At 41.7% G+C, this 20,379-nt stretch overlaps 1 protein-coding gene across 1 annotated transcript in view; it reads left to right on the top strand.

Annotated features, from left to right (window-relative positions):
• LOC133386053 (maestro heat-like repeat-containing protein family member 6) overlaps positions 1-19,877 on the top strand; it is a 30,712-nt gene extending 10,835 nt beyond the window's left edge. Inside the window, exons 6-15 of the mRNA XM_061629676.1 lie at positions 5,508-5,642; positions 5,737-5,851; positions 8,530-8,673; positions 10,389-10,565; positions 11,637-11,792; positions 13,006-13,098; positions 13,845-13,947; positions 15,217-15,282; positions 16,762-16,873; positions 19,823-19,877. Coding sequence (XP_061485660.1) covers positions 5,508-5,642; positions 5,737-5,851; positions 8,530-8,673; positions 10,389-10,565; positions 11,637-11,792; positions 13,006-13,098; positions 13,845-13,947; positions 15,217-15,282; positions 16,762-16,873; positions 19,823-19,835 — 1,114 coding nt within the window. The 3' untranslated portion in view covers positions 19,836-19,877. The remainder of the gene's footprint in view (positions 1-5,507; positions 5,643-5,736; positions 5,852-8,529; positions 8,674-10,388; positions 10,566-11,636; positions 11,793-13,005; positions 13,099-13,844; positions 13,948-15,216; positions 15,283-16,761; positions 16,874-19,822) is intronic.
• The last annotated feature ends 502 nt before the right edge of the window (positions 19,878-20,379 follow it).

The raw sequence follows: 20,379 nt of genomic DNA, 5'->3' as shown, positions 1-20,379 counted from the left end.
TCTGGAGGTCTTATCCCTATAGCACAGTAGGATAGTAATTGTCATTAAAATATCTTAGTACAAAATACTTTCTAGTCTCAAAACATTGTCCATTCCAATATGACATTACTGAGAAACATATTTTCAGTTGGATCCTAAATGCATTAACTTAGAAGTCCTGTTGATTTCAGGAGAATTTAATTTCATGTGTGTATACTTAGGATTGCAGTCTTGCTGTGTTACTTTCACTAGAACTAGGATCCATTTATGGAACTACCGTATATTCCGGCGTATAAGACGACTGGGCGTATAAGACGACCCCCAACTTTTCCAGTTAAAATATAGAGTTTGGGATATACTTGCCGTATAAGACTACCCCTGCTTATGACATGCAGGTACTTAGCAGGAAAACTGTCACTTATAAACTTATAAATATTAATATTTGGATTGTCCAGTTGTTTTGTTTTTGTGCCTAGGAATTACCACCAAAAACTGGGGAAAGATGTGAGAAATCTTTTTTTTAAAAGCAACATTAAATGCCTAGACTCTAGTTTCCAACACTATGGAGTATTTATTGATTGATTAAGAGAATTTATATCCTGCCCTTTTGCTGTTAAAAACAGAGCTCAGCACAGCTTACAAATATAGTAAAAACAATAAAAATACACAATCAGAGAAAAACAAGCCAAAATGTTAGGAAAAGGAGTCTTTCACACCACATGCTCAGTTCTAAATACTGTTGCAGCAAGTTTTACAAGTTCCTCCAGTATTCCACTGGTGCAGGCACTCAGACATTCAAAGTACTGTATGTTTCTTAGGTTTTATAAAAGCAGAGCTTTGCTTAACTCAAAATTTCTTCTCCCTTTAATAACCACATCTACACAGGTTCCACCTCCATACTCAAAATGAAACTGAGCCTGGAAGTGTACAACAACCCCACACATACCTTGCTAATTCGATTATCAATGCCAGGATGTCTGTCTTATCGACTACTCTCCTGCTCCACACACACACACACACACACACCGGGCATCATGAAAGACCCAGTCCTGGGCTCAGAAAGGAAATAAATATCTGGTCCTCTTCAAAGTATTGATAAGCCTCTTGTTTTAATTGAAATAATAATTATAAATTCTTGTTCTTATCACTAATGGGAGTTAATTATCTTGCATATGCTGCTGTTGCTTCTATGGCTGTAACGGAGTGAGGTTAAAGATAAGTGAAATGCAAATAAGAAAAAAAAACACAAAAGGCAGTAACACTTTCCTAAATGTAATACCATACCAACCACAACAAGATTCCTATAAGGCAAAAAACTAAGCATCTCACGACCAGTCAGGATTCCTAACCAAAAACCAAAACATTATAAATGAAGAAATATTTATATAAGCATAACTATCAAATATATTTATTATTTACACAAACTGTAAAGATATTTACAGTGCAATCCTAAATTTATTTATTCAGAAGCAAGTCCCAGCGTATTCAATGGGGCTTGCTCAAACAGGGACAGAAATGCAACCTCAAGTGATAAGCAACTTCATTCACACAACCCAAAATTCCAAATCATGCCACTTTACACTGTTTTGCAACTGTTTATACTTGTTTTATGGTTATTGGATTTTAAATGGCTTTATTTCTTGTTGTGAGCTGCCTTGGTTTCCAACCCTACCTCACAGGGGTGTTGGAAAGACTCCATACACACACGCACACACTGCAGATGTATAAATACATACAGCCCATATAATAGTTTATTGTCAAACCAATTGGTCATTGCAGAAAAATCAGTATTAGTTTTTTAAAAATCAGTATTAGTTTCCTACAGAATAAAAACTGCAATACCTAAGTAAGCCCTGCCTACTTGCTTTAAAATAGGACTGGGGGGGAGGGCAGAAAGAGAACACAAACACAATTCTTTTTTACATTCACTCCAAAGTCCCATTGATTTTCAGCACATTCATAATCATGTCTACTCAAAAGTAATTCCTACTGAATTCAATAGGATTTACTCTGGACATATGGGATTAGCACTGTTTTTACCCCCAAAAGCAAGTATTGGGAAGGTTTTCAAAACACTGCCCAGGATCTGACTCCTACACACAACAGGGGGAAAAACTGAAATGTATATACCTACCCAATTTATGAGATTTTCAGATAAACAGGAGGGGAAACCACCATTTTCTGGCCTCGCAATTGCAGACACTGCCACCAAACAAACACTTCACTGATTGGCTGAAATCCTGAACGGGCGGGGTTAAAGCTACGAAGTGCTATACAGTAGTTTAAAAAAAGATTTAACCGGGGGGGGTGCCTGATGCTTTTATATATATCTCGAGAACCGCACCACCTAGAAACTTAATATTTTTTAAAATGAAAGCTGAGAATCCGGGCCACCTAAGGGGCTAGCCGGGCGCCAGGTGGCATGCTTAGAATCTGGGTAAAACCCGGCTATCCGGGCAATATGGCAACCCTAATAAGACGACACCCGGCGTATAAGATGACACCCGACTTTGGAGAAGATTTTCCAGGGTTAAAAAGTTGTCTTATACGCCGGAATATACGGTAGGATCTATTTATGACGATACCATTTTAAAGCATTTATCAAACTATGTTGTATGTTGTTCCTGTGTGAATTGAAACCTCAGAGTTCCAGAGTGGCAACACTACAACTGGCAGCCACTTCCAATAAATAATTCCCCAAGCATTCCATTCCAGCTTTTGCCATAAAACAAAGGTGTGGAACCTCTGGCCTGTGTGCCAGATGCAGTCCCCCAGTCCTCTCCGGGCCACATACCATCTTACCAGGCCATATCCATGCCCCACACTGGCCCTGTTTCACGCCCTCCTTAAGTGCTTTTGCCTGACTAGATCATGTACCCTTGAACTATGATAATGCTTTTTGGTTAAGAGTCTCATCCCTTTCTCTGCCCAGTTTTGCTTCTAGCCCACCCACTTTGCTTTTGCCTCTGCCAATCATGGGCATGTGGCCCTGAGTGGTTTCCATGGCAGAATGTCCCCTAGGACTGGAAAAGTTTCTTTGCCTCTAGGGTTGGGGGAGAAATTCAGCTCAAAGGTGAATCTACCTAATTTGCATGTTCCAAAACGATATGCAAACTGAAACATGGCCATCCTTTGAAATTTGCGCTTCTGTGGATTTTTCAGTGCAGTTCTCCAGGCAAGTTAATTTGTCCACGAATGCATACACTCAGGTGAAGTACATAAAAACGCCTATTTTAGTGAAAATAATACACAAAAATGCATTAGTTTGAAGGGCCAAGTTCAAGGTTCTAGTTTTGGCGTACAAAGTCCTTTGTAGCTTTGCAGGGACCAGGATACCTGAAAGATCATCTTACCCCTTACATACCCAGTCGATCATTGCGCTCTGCAGGTAAGGGCCTCCTGCAGATACCATCTTATCAGGAGGTCTGCTCCACACAACATAAGAAGCAGATCTTTAATGTAGTGGCACCTACCCTTTGGAATTCCCTTCCCCTTAAATATTACACAGGCACTATCTATGTTATCTTTTTAGCGCCTACTGAAGACTTTTATCTTTCAACAAGCCTTTTAAGTAGAGACCTTATCCCAGTCTGTGACTGTGTTGGAATTGCTTTTAAAGATGTTTTTAAAGCAGTTTTTCAAAGATTGTTTAAAGATGTTTTGTTTTAATATATTTTAAATTCTGTTTTTTAGGTGTTTTAAGAGTGTTTTTAGTGTTTTGTTTGCCACCCGGGGCTCCTTCTGGGAGGAAGGGCAGGATATAAATTTAATTAATAAATAAGTAAATAAAATTATATTGGGGAATTGTGCTTTGCACAAATGTGTATATTAGGCAAAATTGCATACAAAAATGTGTATATTAGGAGAAAATGTGTACTAAAATGCTGGTGAATTTTCCTGAAGACTTTATTTTTAAATCACAAACTTACATTGACATGTGGAGAACTGAACCTAAGCTTGGAAAAATGAGAAACGGAGAAAACCCGAACTGGATAGATTCGTCCATCCCTACTTACCCTGCCATAGAATATGGAAATAATGAATTTCAACATTGAATGGGGATTCATTTCACCTGTTGCAAATGCATCCCCCATTCTTGAGCCCAGTGTCTAACTACAAGCTTCCAGCCATGCTCATGACAAGCTTTGGGGAAACAATTTCCCCAAAGCCTTGGTATTTAGGAATGAGGAGAAAGGAATATTAGAGAAGTAAAATTACTAAGGGAGTATCTCTAGCTACTCAGACTCCTCGCTCATTAGCCTGTTTCAGGAGTGAGATAAATTGACTTTGTTAATTCTGTATAAAGTGAACACACTTGATATTACATCCATCTACAGACGGTAAGACCAAGGCCACATTGACACCATACATTTATTCCACTATTATTCCACTTTAAACAGTCATGGCTTCCCCCAAAGAATCCTGGGAAGTGAAGTTTGTGAAGGGTGCTGAGAAGAGGGATCTATTCCCCTCACAGAGCTACAATTCCTCGAGTAGTTTAACAATCAATCCCTCTTCCCAGGGAACTCTGGGCACTGCAGGTCTTCTATCCCATCCACCTCACTCTTGCTATAAAGAGTGCTATTTCCTAGTACATTGCAGAATACAATTGCATTGATGCTATTAAAGCATCAACAGGAATATAAATGGCACACATACACTGCCTACCCTAAAGCTCTACAAAAACACAACCCCCCTCCGAATATTCACAAACAAACTTAGGTAGCCTAAGATAGATTGTGGACATGATGAAGTACGTCTGCAAAGAATACCATTACAGAAATTTGAGACAACATTTAATTGGTATAGAGTTAAGAACAGAAGACAATCCTGCTGGATCAGGCCAAAAGCCCATCTAGTCGAGTATCCTGTTCTCACAGACAGTGGCCAACCAGATACCCATGGGAAGCCCACAAACAGGAAATGAGTGCAATAGCATTCTCTCCACTGGCATTCAGAGGCATATTGCCTGACAATGGTGGTAGAATATAACCAACCTGACTAGTCGCCATTGATAGTCTTATCCTCCATGAATGGTCTAATCTTCTTTTAAAGCCATCCACGTTGGCAACCATCACTGCATCTTGTGGGAATAAATTTCATAGTTTAAGTTTGAGAATGCTATTCTATATGTCTCCAAATTTATCAGGATTCCTCACTTTTCCTCATAAAGACTTGTCTGGTACTCTCTGTCTTAGCATCTCCCAAACAGCTGATCATGCTTAGTTTAGGAATTACTTTTGCAAAATTGAAGGCTTATGTGAAATGGGGAAAGTGACCGCTACATGGAATTATTCAGAGGATCTGTGACATCACAGGATCTGTGAGAAGGTCCTCAATAATTATCAAGTTACCCTAAACCAGTGTATTTTATAACCTTTAAGACATAAGCTACTAGTGAACCAAACCATAATAATTTATAAAGGATTTAATAATTTAATCCAACAAAATTTGTGAAATAGGGGCATCATAGGATCCTAAGTAAGGTTATTATTACCTGTCAAATGCTTTTCCTTTCCTGAATTCAGTTGTACAATGGAAGCATTAAAAGCCTTAGTTAAAAGGGAGAAGACTCCTCAGACGTGTTTTACAAGCCTAACAGGAAGTTGGGACCTTTTGTCTTCACCAGAGAATTACCTCGAAGGAGTTCTTCTACTGGCCAGGTAAATAGGGGAGGATCCAATTTGTGTAGCTGCTATAGCCATGTTCAATGTGCTTTCTGTATATAAAAATAAAACACCATTTATGTCCTTCCAGAGCCCTTGTCAAACATCATCGTGGGCTTGACTATGCAGTATTTACCAAGGTGATACCACTTCTCCATCATGGGGATGACAAACAGAAGCTGACAGCAATGGCCTTTTTCACTGCAGTATGTCCATTTTCTTGTTAGCAGCATCTGGATGCATATGACATTGGTCACTGAGTAGAAGTGCAGTCCTAGCAGAGTATGATGGGCAATGATACACAAAACCAGGAGCATGTGTATCAATTCTGTGTGTGTGTGTACATCCAGTTCTTGCCTTTCAATATCATTAGGAGCAGACAGTGGTTAAGACAGAACAGTATGTTCCTACACCAGCAGATACAAAGCCACAGGCTCAGTACCTCATATCTACTGACAAACCTCCCACCTCTAAATTTTCATTCCTCCCCCCCAAAAAAACAAAGCCTATGGTAATGTTGCTTCAAGATTTTGGTAGACCAAACAGAAGCCAGAGAGTATATTTGAATATTTGTATACATGCATGTGTTGATATTTGCATATGACCTACTTAGTTATGAAGGGTATTATAATTAAAGACCTATTGGTATAAAATGTTGTATATTGCAGGCGGGGAATCACAAACATTGCCATCTAAATAAAGAATGAGGCTGCAATTCTATGTACACTTACCTAGGAGTAAGTCCCATTGAATCCAGTGGGACTTACTTCTGAGTAAACATGCATAAGATTGCACTGCAAAACTCTGAAGTCTAAGGAGGCTTCCAGACTGCTGCTATTTTCAGGTAGGATTCAGTGACATCCCAGCAAATTCAGGCTGCATAATTAAAGATAGTATAGAGCTGTGGAAAACAATCCCACTTCTCCAAAAGATCAGACTTTTGCGATATGGAAACTGACGAGAAAATGCACTGGAAAGTGTGGGATAATGTTTGCTTGATGAAATGTTTGCTTGTAGTCTAATCTTTCCACAAACAAATCAGGATGAACGCTCATTAAACAGGCCAAGCGACCTAAGAAAGATAACATTTCCTTTTTAGCTTATATTCTGCCCTCTTAGATGCTTTTATCCAGTGGGTCCAATTTTATATCCCACTTCTGGATATTTTCCTCTTTCTGCCCCCCCCCTTTAGCAGCATTTTGTTTCTTTTTTAGTCATTATTAAGTTAGTGAACAAATGAACAACCTATAGCTGTGGAAAGGGAACCCCTCTTTTAAAAAAAAACAGAAAAAAGGGAGGAGATAACACAAGAAAAATGCAAAAAGAAAAGAGGGGAAGGAAGAAGCAGGCTACAGTAGGGCCCCGCTTACCGGTGCTTCGCTTCCCAGTGTTCTGCTAATGCAGTGGCTTTCATTTTCTATTTTAAAGCCAAGTTTTGCTCTTTTGCGACGTTTTGCGATGTTTTCGCATCATTTTTGCGCGACGGCCCCATTATAGTCTATGGGTTCCGCTTTACGGCGATTTCCGCTTTACGGTGGGGGTCCGGAACGGACCCCGCCGTATAAGCGGGGCCCTACTGTACTAGAAATGTTGATCTCCCAGCATGCATTGTCAACATTCTACTTCCAGGTTATTTCCTTATGCAGCTGCCACTGCTTTGAGCTAGTTAAGGGGGTAGGAAGGGCCTCCGTCTTTACCAGAGATTATTGTTTGATTGCAGCAGCAGAAGGGTGCAAGTGCTGGTTGTGCAACCAGAGTCTCATTAGCCTAGCCCAGTGTAGGCCAATAACATCCTATCGTGAGGGGAGGAGCCCTGCTTTCTCCACCTCCACTCCAGTCATGGGAACATAGGAAGCTGCATTACATTGAATCAGACCATTGGTCCATCCAGCTCAGTACTGTCTACATCAGGGAGGAAAAACCTCAGGCACAGGTGCCAAATGCACCTCCTGAGGCCTCTCTGTCAGGCTTTTTGAACTGTCCTGAGGCCACACCCCTAACTCACTGCCCCTGCTTCACACCCTGAAGGTTTTTGCCTGGCTGGAATGTGTCCCTGAACTCTGATCGTGCCTCTTGCTTGAAGGATAAAGAGGTGTGTATGTAGAAACTAGCCTAAGGTACAATGGTACCATTGGCATTTGTTGCTCTACTCACTTTTGCCTCCGGCTCCGCTCGCCACTAGCACATGGCCCTTAGAAGGTTGGCTAGAAGGGAATGTGACCCTTGATCTGGAAATGGTTCCTCACTCCTGGTCTACCCTGACGGGCAGTGGTTCTCCCAAGGTTCGAGGAGGAGATCTCTCCCAGCTCTACCTGGAGATGCCTGGGATTGAACCTGGGACCTTCTGTATGGCTAGCAGATACTCTACCACTGAGCTACATCTCTTGCCCAGTCACGTAGGAAATGTTGAGTCTGGCCCTCAAATGTTCACTCAGTTCCAACTCATCTTTACAGTGATGTTTCTGTACACATTGTCTTCCCCGCTCCCACCCCATATAACAGGTACCTTCAGTAGTAAAAACAAAACAAAGCACTGCATTATGAAAGTATAGGTAAAACAAATTCAAAAACCTCAGCTAACCCATCCTGCCAACGCAACTGTAGCCAACTGACAAGCGGAAAAATTACATGACTGAAACAGACCATGCCAGCAACAGAAAAAGCAAAGCAATCATATTACAACCAACTCTGCCACATTACTAAGATTTTTTTTTAATTATCAGTATTTGGGCTTGAGGAAACTGAAAAAATCCTTATCCATTAGCTGAATCATCATCAGCTGAGAGTAATTACAATATTCTATTGTTACCTTTCTATAGCTGGAAATGAATGGGGAAAGTTCTCTGAGTTCCCTGCCATATATTTACTGGTTTGTGTTGTTCAGCTTCTTTCTTCTGAGTCCACTTACACAGTGCTGCAAAAACATTATATCCTGGGCCTATTAAAGAACTGGCAGACAGATTCAAGCTCAACCTACCGCTGGCTCAGTCTCCATGGCATGGGCAATGTAGCTCGTCACCTGCAAAATGTGAGTAATGTTGATTCTCCTCCTGTCCCTCACCCCTGCAAGGACTGAACTTTTATTTTTATTTTATTGTTTAAAGTAAACTCTAGGCACAAATGAGGTGAACCGAAGTGAGCAGGTTCTCTCTGCAGAAGTAAAAGATGCCATACTGAAATCAGAACTTGGGGACAGTACCTTAAAGGAACTGGACCAAGGCAGAGCTCAAGAATCTGTATAAGATGCCAGGGCTCAGGCATGGAAATATGTGAATAAGAAGGGGAGTTCCCTTGGGCACATGCAGAGTACCTTTTCTCACCACTGAATAATTGTAAACATTGTGATACTACGTGTGACAAAGGGGTTACATTTTCAACCTAGCTCAGGGGCAAGAACCATTATTTTTAAACAAAAATGTTTCAGATTATCAAGAGATAGCTGACTGCACATTAGTTTGGTGCTGGCAAGTTCTCTTTTCTTAAACATTTATAGATGACTATGATAACAAACATTTTCAAATGGCCTGGTTCAGACATAACTAAGGATCAGATTCTAGTTTCATATCCTGATTTGTAGTGACAGATTAAGCCATCATTTTCTGGCCCAAATGTAGCAAAAACTGTTAGGTGCCCATGCATCTTACTTTACAGGAGACAGTCCTCTATTTGAAGGGATGTCCAATACAAATCCAGTTTAAAGATAAACAAAGATAAAGAAAGAACGCAGTACTTGTTCTCAGTCCAGTAAACCTGGTTTTGCAAGACTGAGATCATTAATTCTGAACCAAGCTTATCCGTAACATATTCCTATAGCATCCAAAAGCAACTATGAATGAAGCAGCTCCTGTACATAAACAGCATCAGCTTCCTAACTCTGGAAATGGTTCAAAAATTTGTCACACTGTAGATTCCTAAGCAGTGGGTAGTAGAATGTTTTGAAGTGCAAGTACTCATCATGATCAGCCATGAAGTTCATTGTGTGACCTTGGGCCAGCCATATTTGAGCCTAGCCTACCTCATAGGGTCATTACTATGAGGATGAAGTTGGGTGCCCTGTACCTATGTATACCACCCTTAGCTCAAGTGTTCAGGCAGATAACGTTATCACACCTGCTCTGATAGAAATCCTAGAGTTGCATTCCCCCTTCCCATGTTACCCTTCCACAACATCACTTCTTCTAAAGAGCCAGAGAATACGTTCAGGTCTTGCATATGAAAGGCCTGCATTAGGGAAATAGTTTCTAGGCTAGTAGATGTGGCTGCCCGATAAGGCTTAAGCCTCACATCTCTCATTTTAGGAATGGAGACCTCTCAAGGAAGGGAATCCATAGCTAGTGTGGTTGCCAACCTGGATCAGATACAGTTTTGTCCAACTTGAAATGCCTGGGCTCCTTTCCTTCATGGACAAAACCACAATCCAGTAGAGGATCCCACCAATGGAAGGAAGGGGAGGCAATTTTTGCTGATTTCCCCCTCCCCCTGAATCTGCCTCTGCCACCTCTCATGTGGTCCTGGAGGGTCATCCAACCTTCCAGAACAGATTTTTGGGAGGGCACAAAGGGCTCCAGGTGAAAAGGACAACTGGGGGGGTGTCACCTCATTCCCCCCTTCTACTGGCAGGAGCATCACATTGCAGGACCTTAGGGGGTGCTCCCACTAACAAGAGTAAACTCGGAATTCCTGCCATATACTATGAAATTGCTACTGCAGTCTAATGGTAAAAGAATTCTGGTGTCCTTTCAGAAGAAAGAACTGTCCACCCTGATTCTGGGCATCCTTCCAAGTTTTCATGACACTGATGAGAAAGTGACTTTGACAGCTATGGAGGTCATAAGCAAGATTATAACACACCACAATAATTATATCAACATGAACATCTATGTGAAGATCGCCAAGCAGCTTCAGCCATTCTTGGCCGATGTAAGGTTCAGAAGAATCATCCATCTCTGTGAGACAGGCTTTTCAAGATGGAAGGAGAGATTAAAGAGTGCATTTGGAAAGTCCTTTAAAAAATAAACTTGTCCTCTAACACTGGGGAAATAACAATAAGGCTCTGGCATATTGCATTTCACTTTGTTATGAAAATGATATATTTTATTTGATTGTGAGTATGCAAGCTTTTGCCTTAAGACAGATTTTCTTATGAACTTTACCGATATCATTTGTTCTTCATTTGTTCAAGAGTTTCTGTAATTCAAAACAGTCAGTATTCCTCCACTAAAATAAGTTGTTCCAGTAAGAGATGTATTTTTGGCTAGAGTAACCACAGGTGATTGATACATAGTTTTTGCTACAGTTAACAGGAATGCAAATAGCCACTGAACTGGTTGACTGAAATAAATAAGAATTGCTTCCAGGTGAACTAGTTGAGACCTCACTTTGTCTTCTATGAGTGAAGACAAGGATCAGGACCTTATGGCCTTCCAGATGTCAGATCAGGGATGATGGGAGTTGCAGTCCATCAATATCTGGAGGGCCACAGATTCACCCTGGAGATGCCCATCCATCATGTGGCTCCTTCCAGCTTCCCTGTGTCCAGCTGTAACTTCCCCCGGTATAGTTAAGGATCCTGGAAGATCGCAAGTAGAAATGGCTCCTTGCTGCAGAAGTTGCAGCCAACATGGGGCAGCTAGAGTGAGCTGTGTAATAGCGAGGCAGGGGCTAAAGGTGCAGCCTCATTGCCCATTTCTGCTCGTGTTTCCCCTTCATGGCTGTAATGTCTGAAGAGGACTATGAAGTCACACAGCATTCATTCTGAAAAGCAGAAGCCAAACTGCAGGGAGGCAATAGACATATAATGTTCAGCAGGGCTTATTCCCTAATAAGGGCAGGATCAGCACCAAGGATTGACATGGTGAGGCACTAGCTAAGAGCCCACACCCTAACAGGGGGCCATCCCCCTGGACCTCTTCCTCCTCTTCAGTATTGCAATCTGCTTGTTCTTTTGCCTCATTGTCAACTAAAGCCTTTTCCTTTCTCCTTCATTCCCAGGGGAGGTCCAAAATATGTTGCGCTGCAAACAAGCTGTTTCAAGACATGCTTAAGAACCTAGATGTGAAAGACAAATCGACTATGCAGGACCAGGTGCTCCACAGTATTGTTACATTGTTGCTGAACCTCCAAGATCCACATCTTGCTGTGGCTAAGGTAAATGATATGGTACCTATTTGCAAAACCTTATTGTCGTCCCTGCTAGATCCACTTGATAATGCCCCAATTCTACATCCCTGAATATAGAGGAGAATAACTGTCTCAGCACTGGTGCAAGTACATAACTGATTTCCGTGCACTGGTGCTAAAACATAGTCTTCTGACCCTGAGAATTCAGCTGCAGCATTCAAGGGGCCGCCGTATTTCCAACAGGTAAGATCCAGGACCAACTCCATGATTAAGGGAGCTCTCAGAAAAGTGCTCTCTCTTGGGCCCCTTCCTACATCTGTGAATTCTTGCAATTTTACCTGGCAATGGTGGCAACAACAGCAGGCAGCTATAGCAGACCTCTGCATCAGTTCTGGGCAGCTGGGAACCACCATTTAAATTTCCCACAATGCCCCACAGTGACTTTATGCTGAGGACATTGTGGGAAATTTAAATAGCAGCTCACAGCTCCAGCTGCATTTTTAAAATGGGGCCATCAGCACTGGGCCCTTCTAAAGTGCTAGAACCCTAGCAGCTGTCCAAAGATGCTGTATACTGATGCCAGCCTGGTGCTTTATCTCCTAGGAAGCAATTTCTGAAAACATAAGATGTAGGAGGTATGAGGCATCATTACCTGGGAGATAGAACTTATTACCTGGTGGACCACAAAGGACCAAACTGGAAGCATATGAATAAACTAGAGGAGTAGCAGCTGACACCTTTTTTTCTTTTTGCTACACTGTGCTTTCAATTTACCAGGAAGAATAATTTGAAATCAACAGATATGAAATCATTATGAATAAGGAATAGAACATTCTGGAACTGTTGAAACTAAACTGGGAATGGGTAAAAACTTAGGCTTGTTGAGGGGTTTAGAAGAAATCATGCACTTTGAAAGTCATAATGGTATATTAAGATTTCTCTATACATTGGGTTTTGGTGGATTTCAAGACTGCCACCATAATTTAATTTAGCTCTGCAGTCATGAGGGCTAGAAACTTTCTTTTCTAAATGAAAGCTCAAATAGTTACAGCAATTCTTAAAAGATCCAATGAAGTACACAGAAGGGACACTGCAAGAAGCAGATTGCACGCTGTTTCTCTAGATTATTAAAGCAATAACATATGGTCCTTTTAGAATGTATTTGCATTTATTCAACATTATTTGTTACCTCTTTTCTCACTAATTCTGGGGAAAGCTTCTTCTCTCTCTTGTTTTACAGAGTCGTAGAGACAGCTTAAAAGAGTGCAAAGTCTTTGTGGGATGGAGTACGAATGACAACCTGGACTCTTGGAGCATGATTTGCAAGCACCTTGTGAGGCCATTTGAGCACATTATCAACATTATATGTAGATTTCATATCTGTTGATTTCAAATGAGCCAGCAAAAGTGTATGGCGGAGGGAAACTGGCTTCCTTCAAGCACAGTAAAGAAAATATATGCCCTTTATCATGTGTATCTTCCTAATCCCTGGTCAATCCTGTGGAAATGTTGCATTAGAATGCCTCCTATACAAGAAAAATCCAAGACATGTTAGGCCAAAAATTACAGTCAGTTCCTGAATTCTTTTTTCAAGGAAATTGATGCCACAGTTTTGGCCTGCAAGCATTGGATTTTGCATGCCTAGGATGTATACAAATGTGCTGTCTCCACATGGATGCCAGGGATGTCAGAGGCAGAGCCACCAGTACACCCGATGTATGAAGAGGACAACTATGCCCATACTCCCCTCCACATTTATTTATTTATTTTATTTGTTTCATTTTTAGACCGCCCATAGCTAGTAGCTCTCTGGGCGGTGTACAAAACAGATTAAAAATACAATATTATAATAAAATCAATCACATATATCAACAACAATATTAAAATAAAACGTAGACATAAACATTAACATTAAAAACATGACAGGATGGCTCCTGGAGGGAAAGTAGTATTGGCCAATCTTGTCCTGACGTTACATGTTCCATTTTTGTTTCAAAAGGATGCTTTGTCAACAGGCACTAGACAAAAATACACAGTCTGTGCAATCATTCTTGTGTTATCAAAATGTTCATTTTCTAGGTTAAGGAGCACCCAGGAAAACTGCGGAGCTTTCTGGACCAGGCACAGGACTATAGTCAAAGCCCACAAATGTTTTCAAGAACTGCAGCCACCATGTTTATAGGTATATAAATAGAATAATTCTATCTCTGTTTGCCATCCCAGTTCTATCACAGCTCCTATTTTGCTTTTCCGGAGGAGGAACTTACCTTTTGCTCTGTGAATAATTCACAGAGCAATCTGATAGGTGTCTATTCGGAACAAAGCCCCATTGAGTTCAGTGGGACTTACTGCCAGGAAAATGTGTATAGAATTGCAGGTTCAGGCTGCAATTTCTATCCACACTTGCCCAGGAGCAAGTCCCATTCAGTTTAATGGGGCTTGCTTACTTCTGAATAGACACATATAGGATCACACTGTTAATAATCTGAGCCTGCATTCATAAAGAACTTGATAAAACATGACAGGTATGCGGTCTCTCTGAGATGTTCTCTTTACTCCCTCTATGTCAGTAGTTTATCAAATAGTGTTTCTGAGGAGCCAGGAGATTCACTGAAAGCATATCAGAAGGAGACAAGCTTCTCTGAGAAGGCAGCCAAGCAGTATCTGCTATTGCCAATCTTCCCTTGCAATATATATTCACTGGGAAATGCTGGGTGTCTCTAGGGCATATGCTCAGTTCAAGAGCCTAACAAGCCTGGCGGATGTTCCATGTAAATTGGGGAGACACACACACCAGAATCTACTTCAACAGGGTTTTTTTTACAGAAAAAAATCTATATGGAAAAGGTTTTCTGAAGATAAAAAGTTTGAAAACTTCTGGTCTATACTTCCACACAAGGAAATCTTACTTTCTACTGCCACACAGTGTCTAGGAGTTAAGTATCCAGTCCCAGATTTTAAGTGTTAGCATCCAAACTCTGGAACTCCTTACTCCCCAGAGATGATTGTCTGGTCTGCTTGGAATGATGACAACTTAAAGACCTTCATATTCCATGAGGTGTTTGGGGGCTGCAGTTGATCTGGCGTATGTGTGTGTGTTTAACCTAGGGTTTCTTTTGATAATTCTGCTGCTTTTTAACTGGATTGGTTTTTGTGTCTGTGTGTTTCAAAATTCTTTTGTTTTGTTTTATCTATACTTTTGCTGTTGTTTTTAATATTAGATTTTGAGAGCCACCCTGAGGGCCCAGCTGATCTGTGTGGCATTTTTTTAAAAAGAACTAACAAACATATGAAAGCAATAAATATATTTTAGGCTCAATCTCCAGATAGTAATCTAGGGTATTGTAGAAGCTGGTGGCAAATGCTACCCATCATCTCCAGATTGTTTGATAAAATGTAATTGAGAGTAGTGTAAATGACCCTTTTTACTTACATTATGGCATATCTCTAGATTCCATCTTGCAGCAAATAGAATCCAGTCCTCTGCAAAAGTCAGAAGTTGATTTCTTGAGGCAAGGTAAATATAATAATATACTCAAATGGTAAGCTATCTGGATCTTCTTGTGTTGCTACTGGATTCAACTGTCTATTGCTGCCCACATTGATAAGAACAGAAATAAAATATGCATACAAAGGAATACATGTAGAGGAAACTATACAAAGCACGTGTACATCTTTCTTGGAGAGTGCCAAGCACACATTCTGTCATATACACATACACACCTGCCTCCTGGTAGGGATGGGTGAATCTCTCAATCTTGTTTTCTCTCTGTTTTTTATTTCTCCAGTCTTAAGTTCAGTTCTCAGCATTTTGCGAATTTTTGTTTTAAAAGTCCCATAAAAATTAATCAGCAGTTTAGTGCAAACTTCTAATATACAGATCTTTGTATGCAATTTTGCCTGATACATACATTTCGCAAAGATTATTTTCCCTAATATAATGCATTGTTGTATGTTATTTCCACTAATATGCACATTTGTATGCATATTTCATCTTGGAACATGCATTTTTCCATACATTACTTGGCCAGAGAAGTGAACTGCAAAATTCAGAGAATGCAAATTTCTCAGGACAGCTGTGTTTTGATTCACATAGTGTTTTGGAAAATGCAAATTAGGTAGATTTGTCTTTAAATGATGAACTGAACTCATCCTACCTCCTGGTCATGATGCAGTTTGTGGGATGTATTTATTTAGTACATTTGTATCCCACCTTATCTCCAATGAGTTCAAGGTGGCATACACACATTTCCCCCATATTTTATCCTCAGGACAACTCTCTGAAATAGATTAGATTGCAAAATAGTGACCAGCCCAAGATTACCCAGCAAGCTTTGTGGGCGAGGGGGATTTGAACCAGATTACCTGTTTATTGAGCATTTGTCCTGATTTGTTTTCCTAAAATTTGATGTCTGCTATTTGTTGAGCATTCATTCTGATTTGTTTGCATAGAAGTAATATGACATGACATCAAGCAATTTATTATCCCCCGATTTCCAGTGCATTTTCCTGTCATTTTCCTTACTGCAAAAAGTTTGATGTGGGGGTGGGGTCTGGGGAGTCAATTTGTTGTACAAAAGTGCAAAATCCATTTCAGTTGTGCAGCCTAAATCCCACGCACAAAACAATGACAATATATAAGTGGCCCTTGTCTGCCAGGCCCTCGTCCGACATTCTAACTGCTATGACAAGACTGGCTCTCTTGTGCATCTTCAGTCATTGCAAAATTAATTTTGCCACTTCATTTTCACCTTTGTCATAAAAGCACTCACATAGGCACACCCAAAATAAACAGCCTGCCCCCTCTTTTTCTCTCTATCTCACACACATGTTTGGTATTTCTTTCTTTCTCCAGTCCGTCTAGTACTAGAGCTCAGAATGTTTCTTCCTTGTTACTCCAGTCTTGTCCAGAGCAGCTATTATCAGTGTTGACAGGGAATAGAATAGGGTCATTCCCATGTTAAGTTGCTGATCTGTCCTTTGCTCTTTGTCTCAGCATTCAGTTCATTTCCATCAGAAACACACCGTCCTGTCCCTGTTGTTCCAGAACCAGAAAAAGTACGCAGGTATTGCGCAGATCTATTCAGATGTTCCCGCTATTTCCCAAGGTACATTTTTCAGGCTGTACTGTGAAAATGAAGCATAAATAGATGACACATATTATGACTGCAGGACAAAAATGAAAGCAAGATGATGGAGAACAGTGAACTAAATATTACTGACCTGTGGGGTGGAGGGGATATACTACAGAGCAGTTTTTCCTACAAAGGACCAGAGAAGACATTGTGGCAATGTCTTTCCTTTAACATATCCACTCTGCTTGTATATAAGAACGTAACATAAGAAAATAAGAAGAGCCCTGCTGAATCCCATCTAGTCCATCATCCTGTTCTCTCAGGTCACATCCACACTACACATTTAAACCACAGGGTCCTGGGAACTGCAGTTTGTTAAAGTTGTTAAGAATTGTGGCTCTGTGCAGGACAAATTACATTTCCCAGGATTCTTTGGGGAATGCTATGTGCTTCAAAGATATGGTATGGATGTGACCACAGTGGCCAAGGCCGGTTCTAAAGGGCGGCCAGGTTGGGCACTGGCCCGAGGGCCCCTGGTGGCTGGAGCTACAGGGGGGCCCTCAGCCGCCCCTCCACGCGCCCCCCGCGATCCACTCCCCCTCACTTACCTGTCTGCTGTCTTTTACCATTGCCCTTAACGAAGATGACGGTGGTGGTTTCCCTAAGGTACTGAAGCCCCTGCTGCCATCTTAGTTGATGGCAGAGATGAGCGCGTGTAGCACGCATGCGTGCCATCAACGAAGATGGCGGCGGAGGCGTCATCCCCTTAGGGAAACCGCAGCCGCCATCTTTGTTAAGGGCAATGGTAAAAGACAGCAGACAGGTAAGTGGGGGGCGCGGATCATGGGGGGCACAGGGGCTGCTGAAGACAGCCGTGCATGCATGCATGCGTGCATGCGCACGCATGCACGCATGCACACCAGGGCCCAGGGCAAGCTGATGCCCAAGGACCCTGGATGCCTGGAGCTGGCCCTGACAGTGGCCACCCGGATGCCTAGGGGAAGCCCACAAGTAGGACATGAACACAATGGCCCTCTCCCTACCTGTGAGTTCCAGCACCTGGTATTCAGAGGTATTCATGTCTGCTTTCATTTAATGACACCCCCAAAATCAGTACAGACACCTCTCTCTGCCTCGTAGTAGGGCCTCCCAACCCCCAATCACTCCCGAGCCCTATAGCCAGCCAGCATTGTTAGGTGGGGCAACCACATTTCTATGTAGGACATTTGGGAGGGAGGTACAAAGCCCCAGCCAATCTCCCCCACTTTCTGGGGGAGATGATATGAGGGCCAGGCCAGAGGAACGGGAAAGCAGTGACCTTCCCCGTCACTCCCCCTCCATGCAGAGGTGTGTTAACTTACATAATGGGCTATGTAAAGGAATTAGATAGCTGGCATATTTTTTGTTTTATAAGAAAAAAGGATGTCAGTGATACAATGAACAACAGGGATCCTCAAAGGGGTAAAACATAACTAAGAAGTTAAAAGCTAGTCTGGAGCTTGTTTCCTCAAAGAAAAAGAAGAAAAAATAGCCACAATGATTGTGAATATAGTGTGTGCTTTGAAAGAGTAAGGGGTAACCTAGGGTAGAATTTTTTTCAGATCGTTTTAAGTTATCTCATTGTTTCCTCTATTATCAATAAGCACCCAGTTCTGCTCTACTCATCATAATAACTGCAGATGCAGAATAAACAAACATGCTTCTTTATTGCTGGCTGGGTAGAGGACACAAATGAATCTGAAAAGCAGAGTAAAGGAAAATCCAAATAGTGGACTAGAGTCTTAACTCTAGGCCATGATACAAAGTTCTAATATTTAACTTTTCAAGGGTCATGTTACTCTGCAGGCTGTTTTTTTAGGATCACATAAGTAATTATTGGATGACTATAATCATGAAAAATCCGCCCTCAGTCAAGCAAAGTCTTGAGTAAGCAGACTTTGGGGGGCTTTTCCAGATGAAGATTTTTTTGTGCACTCACCCTGCCTTCTTCACTGAATTTTTCAGAGGGTCCCATTGTTAAATTGTTCCTGTTCTTAAAACAAGCTGTCATTCTTTAAATGGAACCGGCATTATCTGGCATGTGCCAACAATGTAGTGGCAAATTCAGAAGTGCAGGGTCCCTTCCTGATAGTTATGCCACACCCCCAGGATTAACTGTCTCTTCTGCAATTACAGAATTACAGAACCAGAATAAAACTGCTGCCTGCATAGGCTCCCCCCTTCTCAATCTCTCTTTCTGGGGGCTAAATGTTGCCAGAAACATTTTGATTTTAAGAATGCTGAAACGAAGGCAAGTGTGGGACTAGAATTTAGGAGACTAAGGTACTTTGCCATGAAGCTCACTTCTCACTTACTTTAGAAGCCAATCAGCATGAAAGAAGAGACATGTGTTAGCTACTGAGAAGAGTCTTCTCAATGACCGACTCACCTCCTTTCACTCTGGTTGGCTCCAGGCAGCACAAAGGACAAGGAAGCATGTTGTTAGACAAATGAAAATGTGAACATGTTTCCCTTTCATACCTATTGGCTTGTACATAGGGACCCTGCTGTGACCCAGCTCCCCAAAAAAGTAAGGGATCTACGACCCCCCACAACCCTGGATGACTACACCCCTGGTCATGTCACAAATTAAAAAGATAATCCCCTCCCCAAAAAATCCTAGAAAGGGTGAAGCACAGTGCAGGGAGGCAGCACACCCGTTTGCCCCTCCCGGCTACAGGACTGCCCACCTGGCTGCATTTTATATGTGAATGCAGCCAACACATGGTTCATGATGGTTCACCAATGTCTGGTTTAGCATAACAACCTAAAGACTGATAGTGTTGCTGCTGCTGTGCATTGCATAATTCTTCTGTTCCCCGGAGAGTCCCACCTGAGGTCAAAAGAGTGTGCATTGTTCAAAGGTCAAAAGGATGTGTGCTATATCACCTACAGAAATCCAAATGATGTTTTCCTTTTTTTGCTGACTTTTCTGCTTTACAGATCCTGTATTTGATGCCTGTATCTGAAGCTACTATCCGTCTGAATAAAGAGCACTGTATGAAATTTCATGGTCGAGGATTATTACGGAGCCCGTCTCTGATGTTTGGGAGCTTTTGCCACTAGAATTAGATAGGAGAGTAGAATTGAGCTCTCATAGGCAGAGATGAAACACACATGTCCTTTCTTTAGCATTGTCTCAATGTAAAAGCAGAGTGCCTTCTAAGCATTAATCAAAACTCCCTTTGTGGGGCAGGCACACGCTGCATTCCCCCCTTCGCCATGGAAATAAAGCAGATGACAACTGGTTAAGGTTGATGGGTGAAAACAGGCTGCAACTCTATTGATTAGAGCAAGCAAGCAGGGTTGGCATGGCAGTAGGGCAAGGATCAGCTTTGATTCCATCAGCCCATGCTGAGGAAATACTGAGACAGACCAACAAGCAGTTGGGAACGACCTTGGGAGTTTACCAGCGTTAGACCCAGGAAATGTGTCTGCCCATCCGGCTGTGATCCTGCTATCCAACCAGTGAGGGGTGTTTCTGAGGTGGCTGAAGCCAG

The sequence above is a fragment of the Rhineura floridana genome, chromosome 5, assembly GCF_030035675.1.
Source record: "Rhineura floridana isolate rRhiFlo1 chromosome 5, rRhiFlo1.hap2, whole genome shotgun sequence".
NCBI lineage: Eukaryota > Metazoa > Chordata > Lepidosauria > Squamata > Rhineuridae > Rhineura > Rhineura floridana.
Note: the sequence above shows the minus strand (reverse complement) of the source record. Positions and strands in the feature narration are given on the sequence as shown.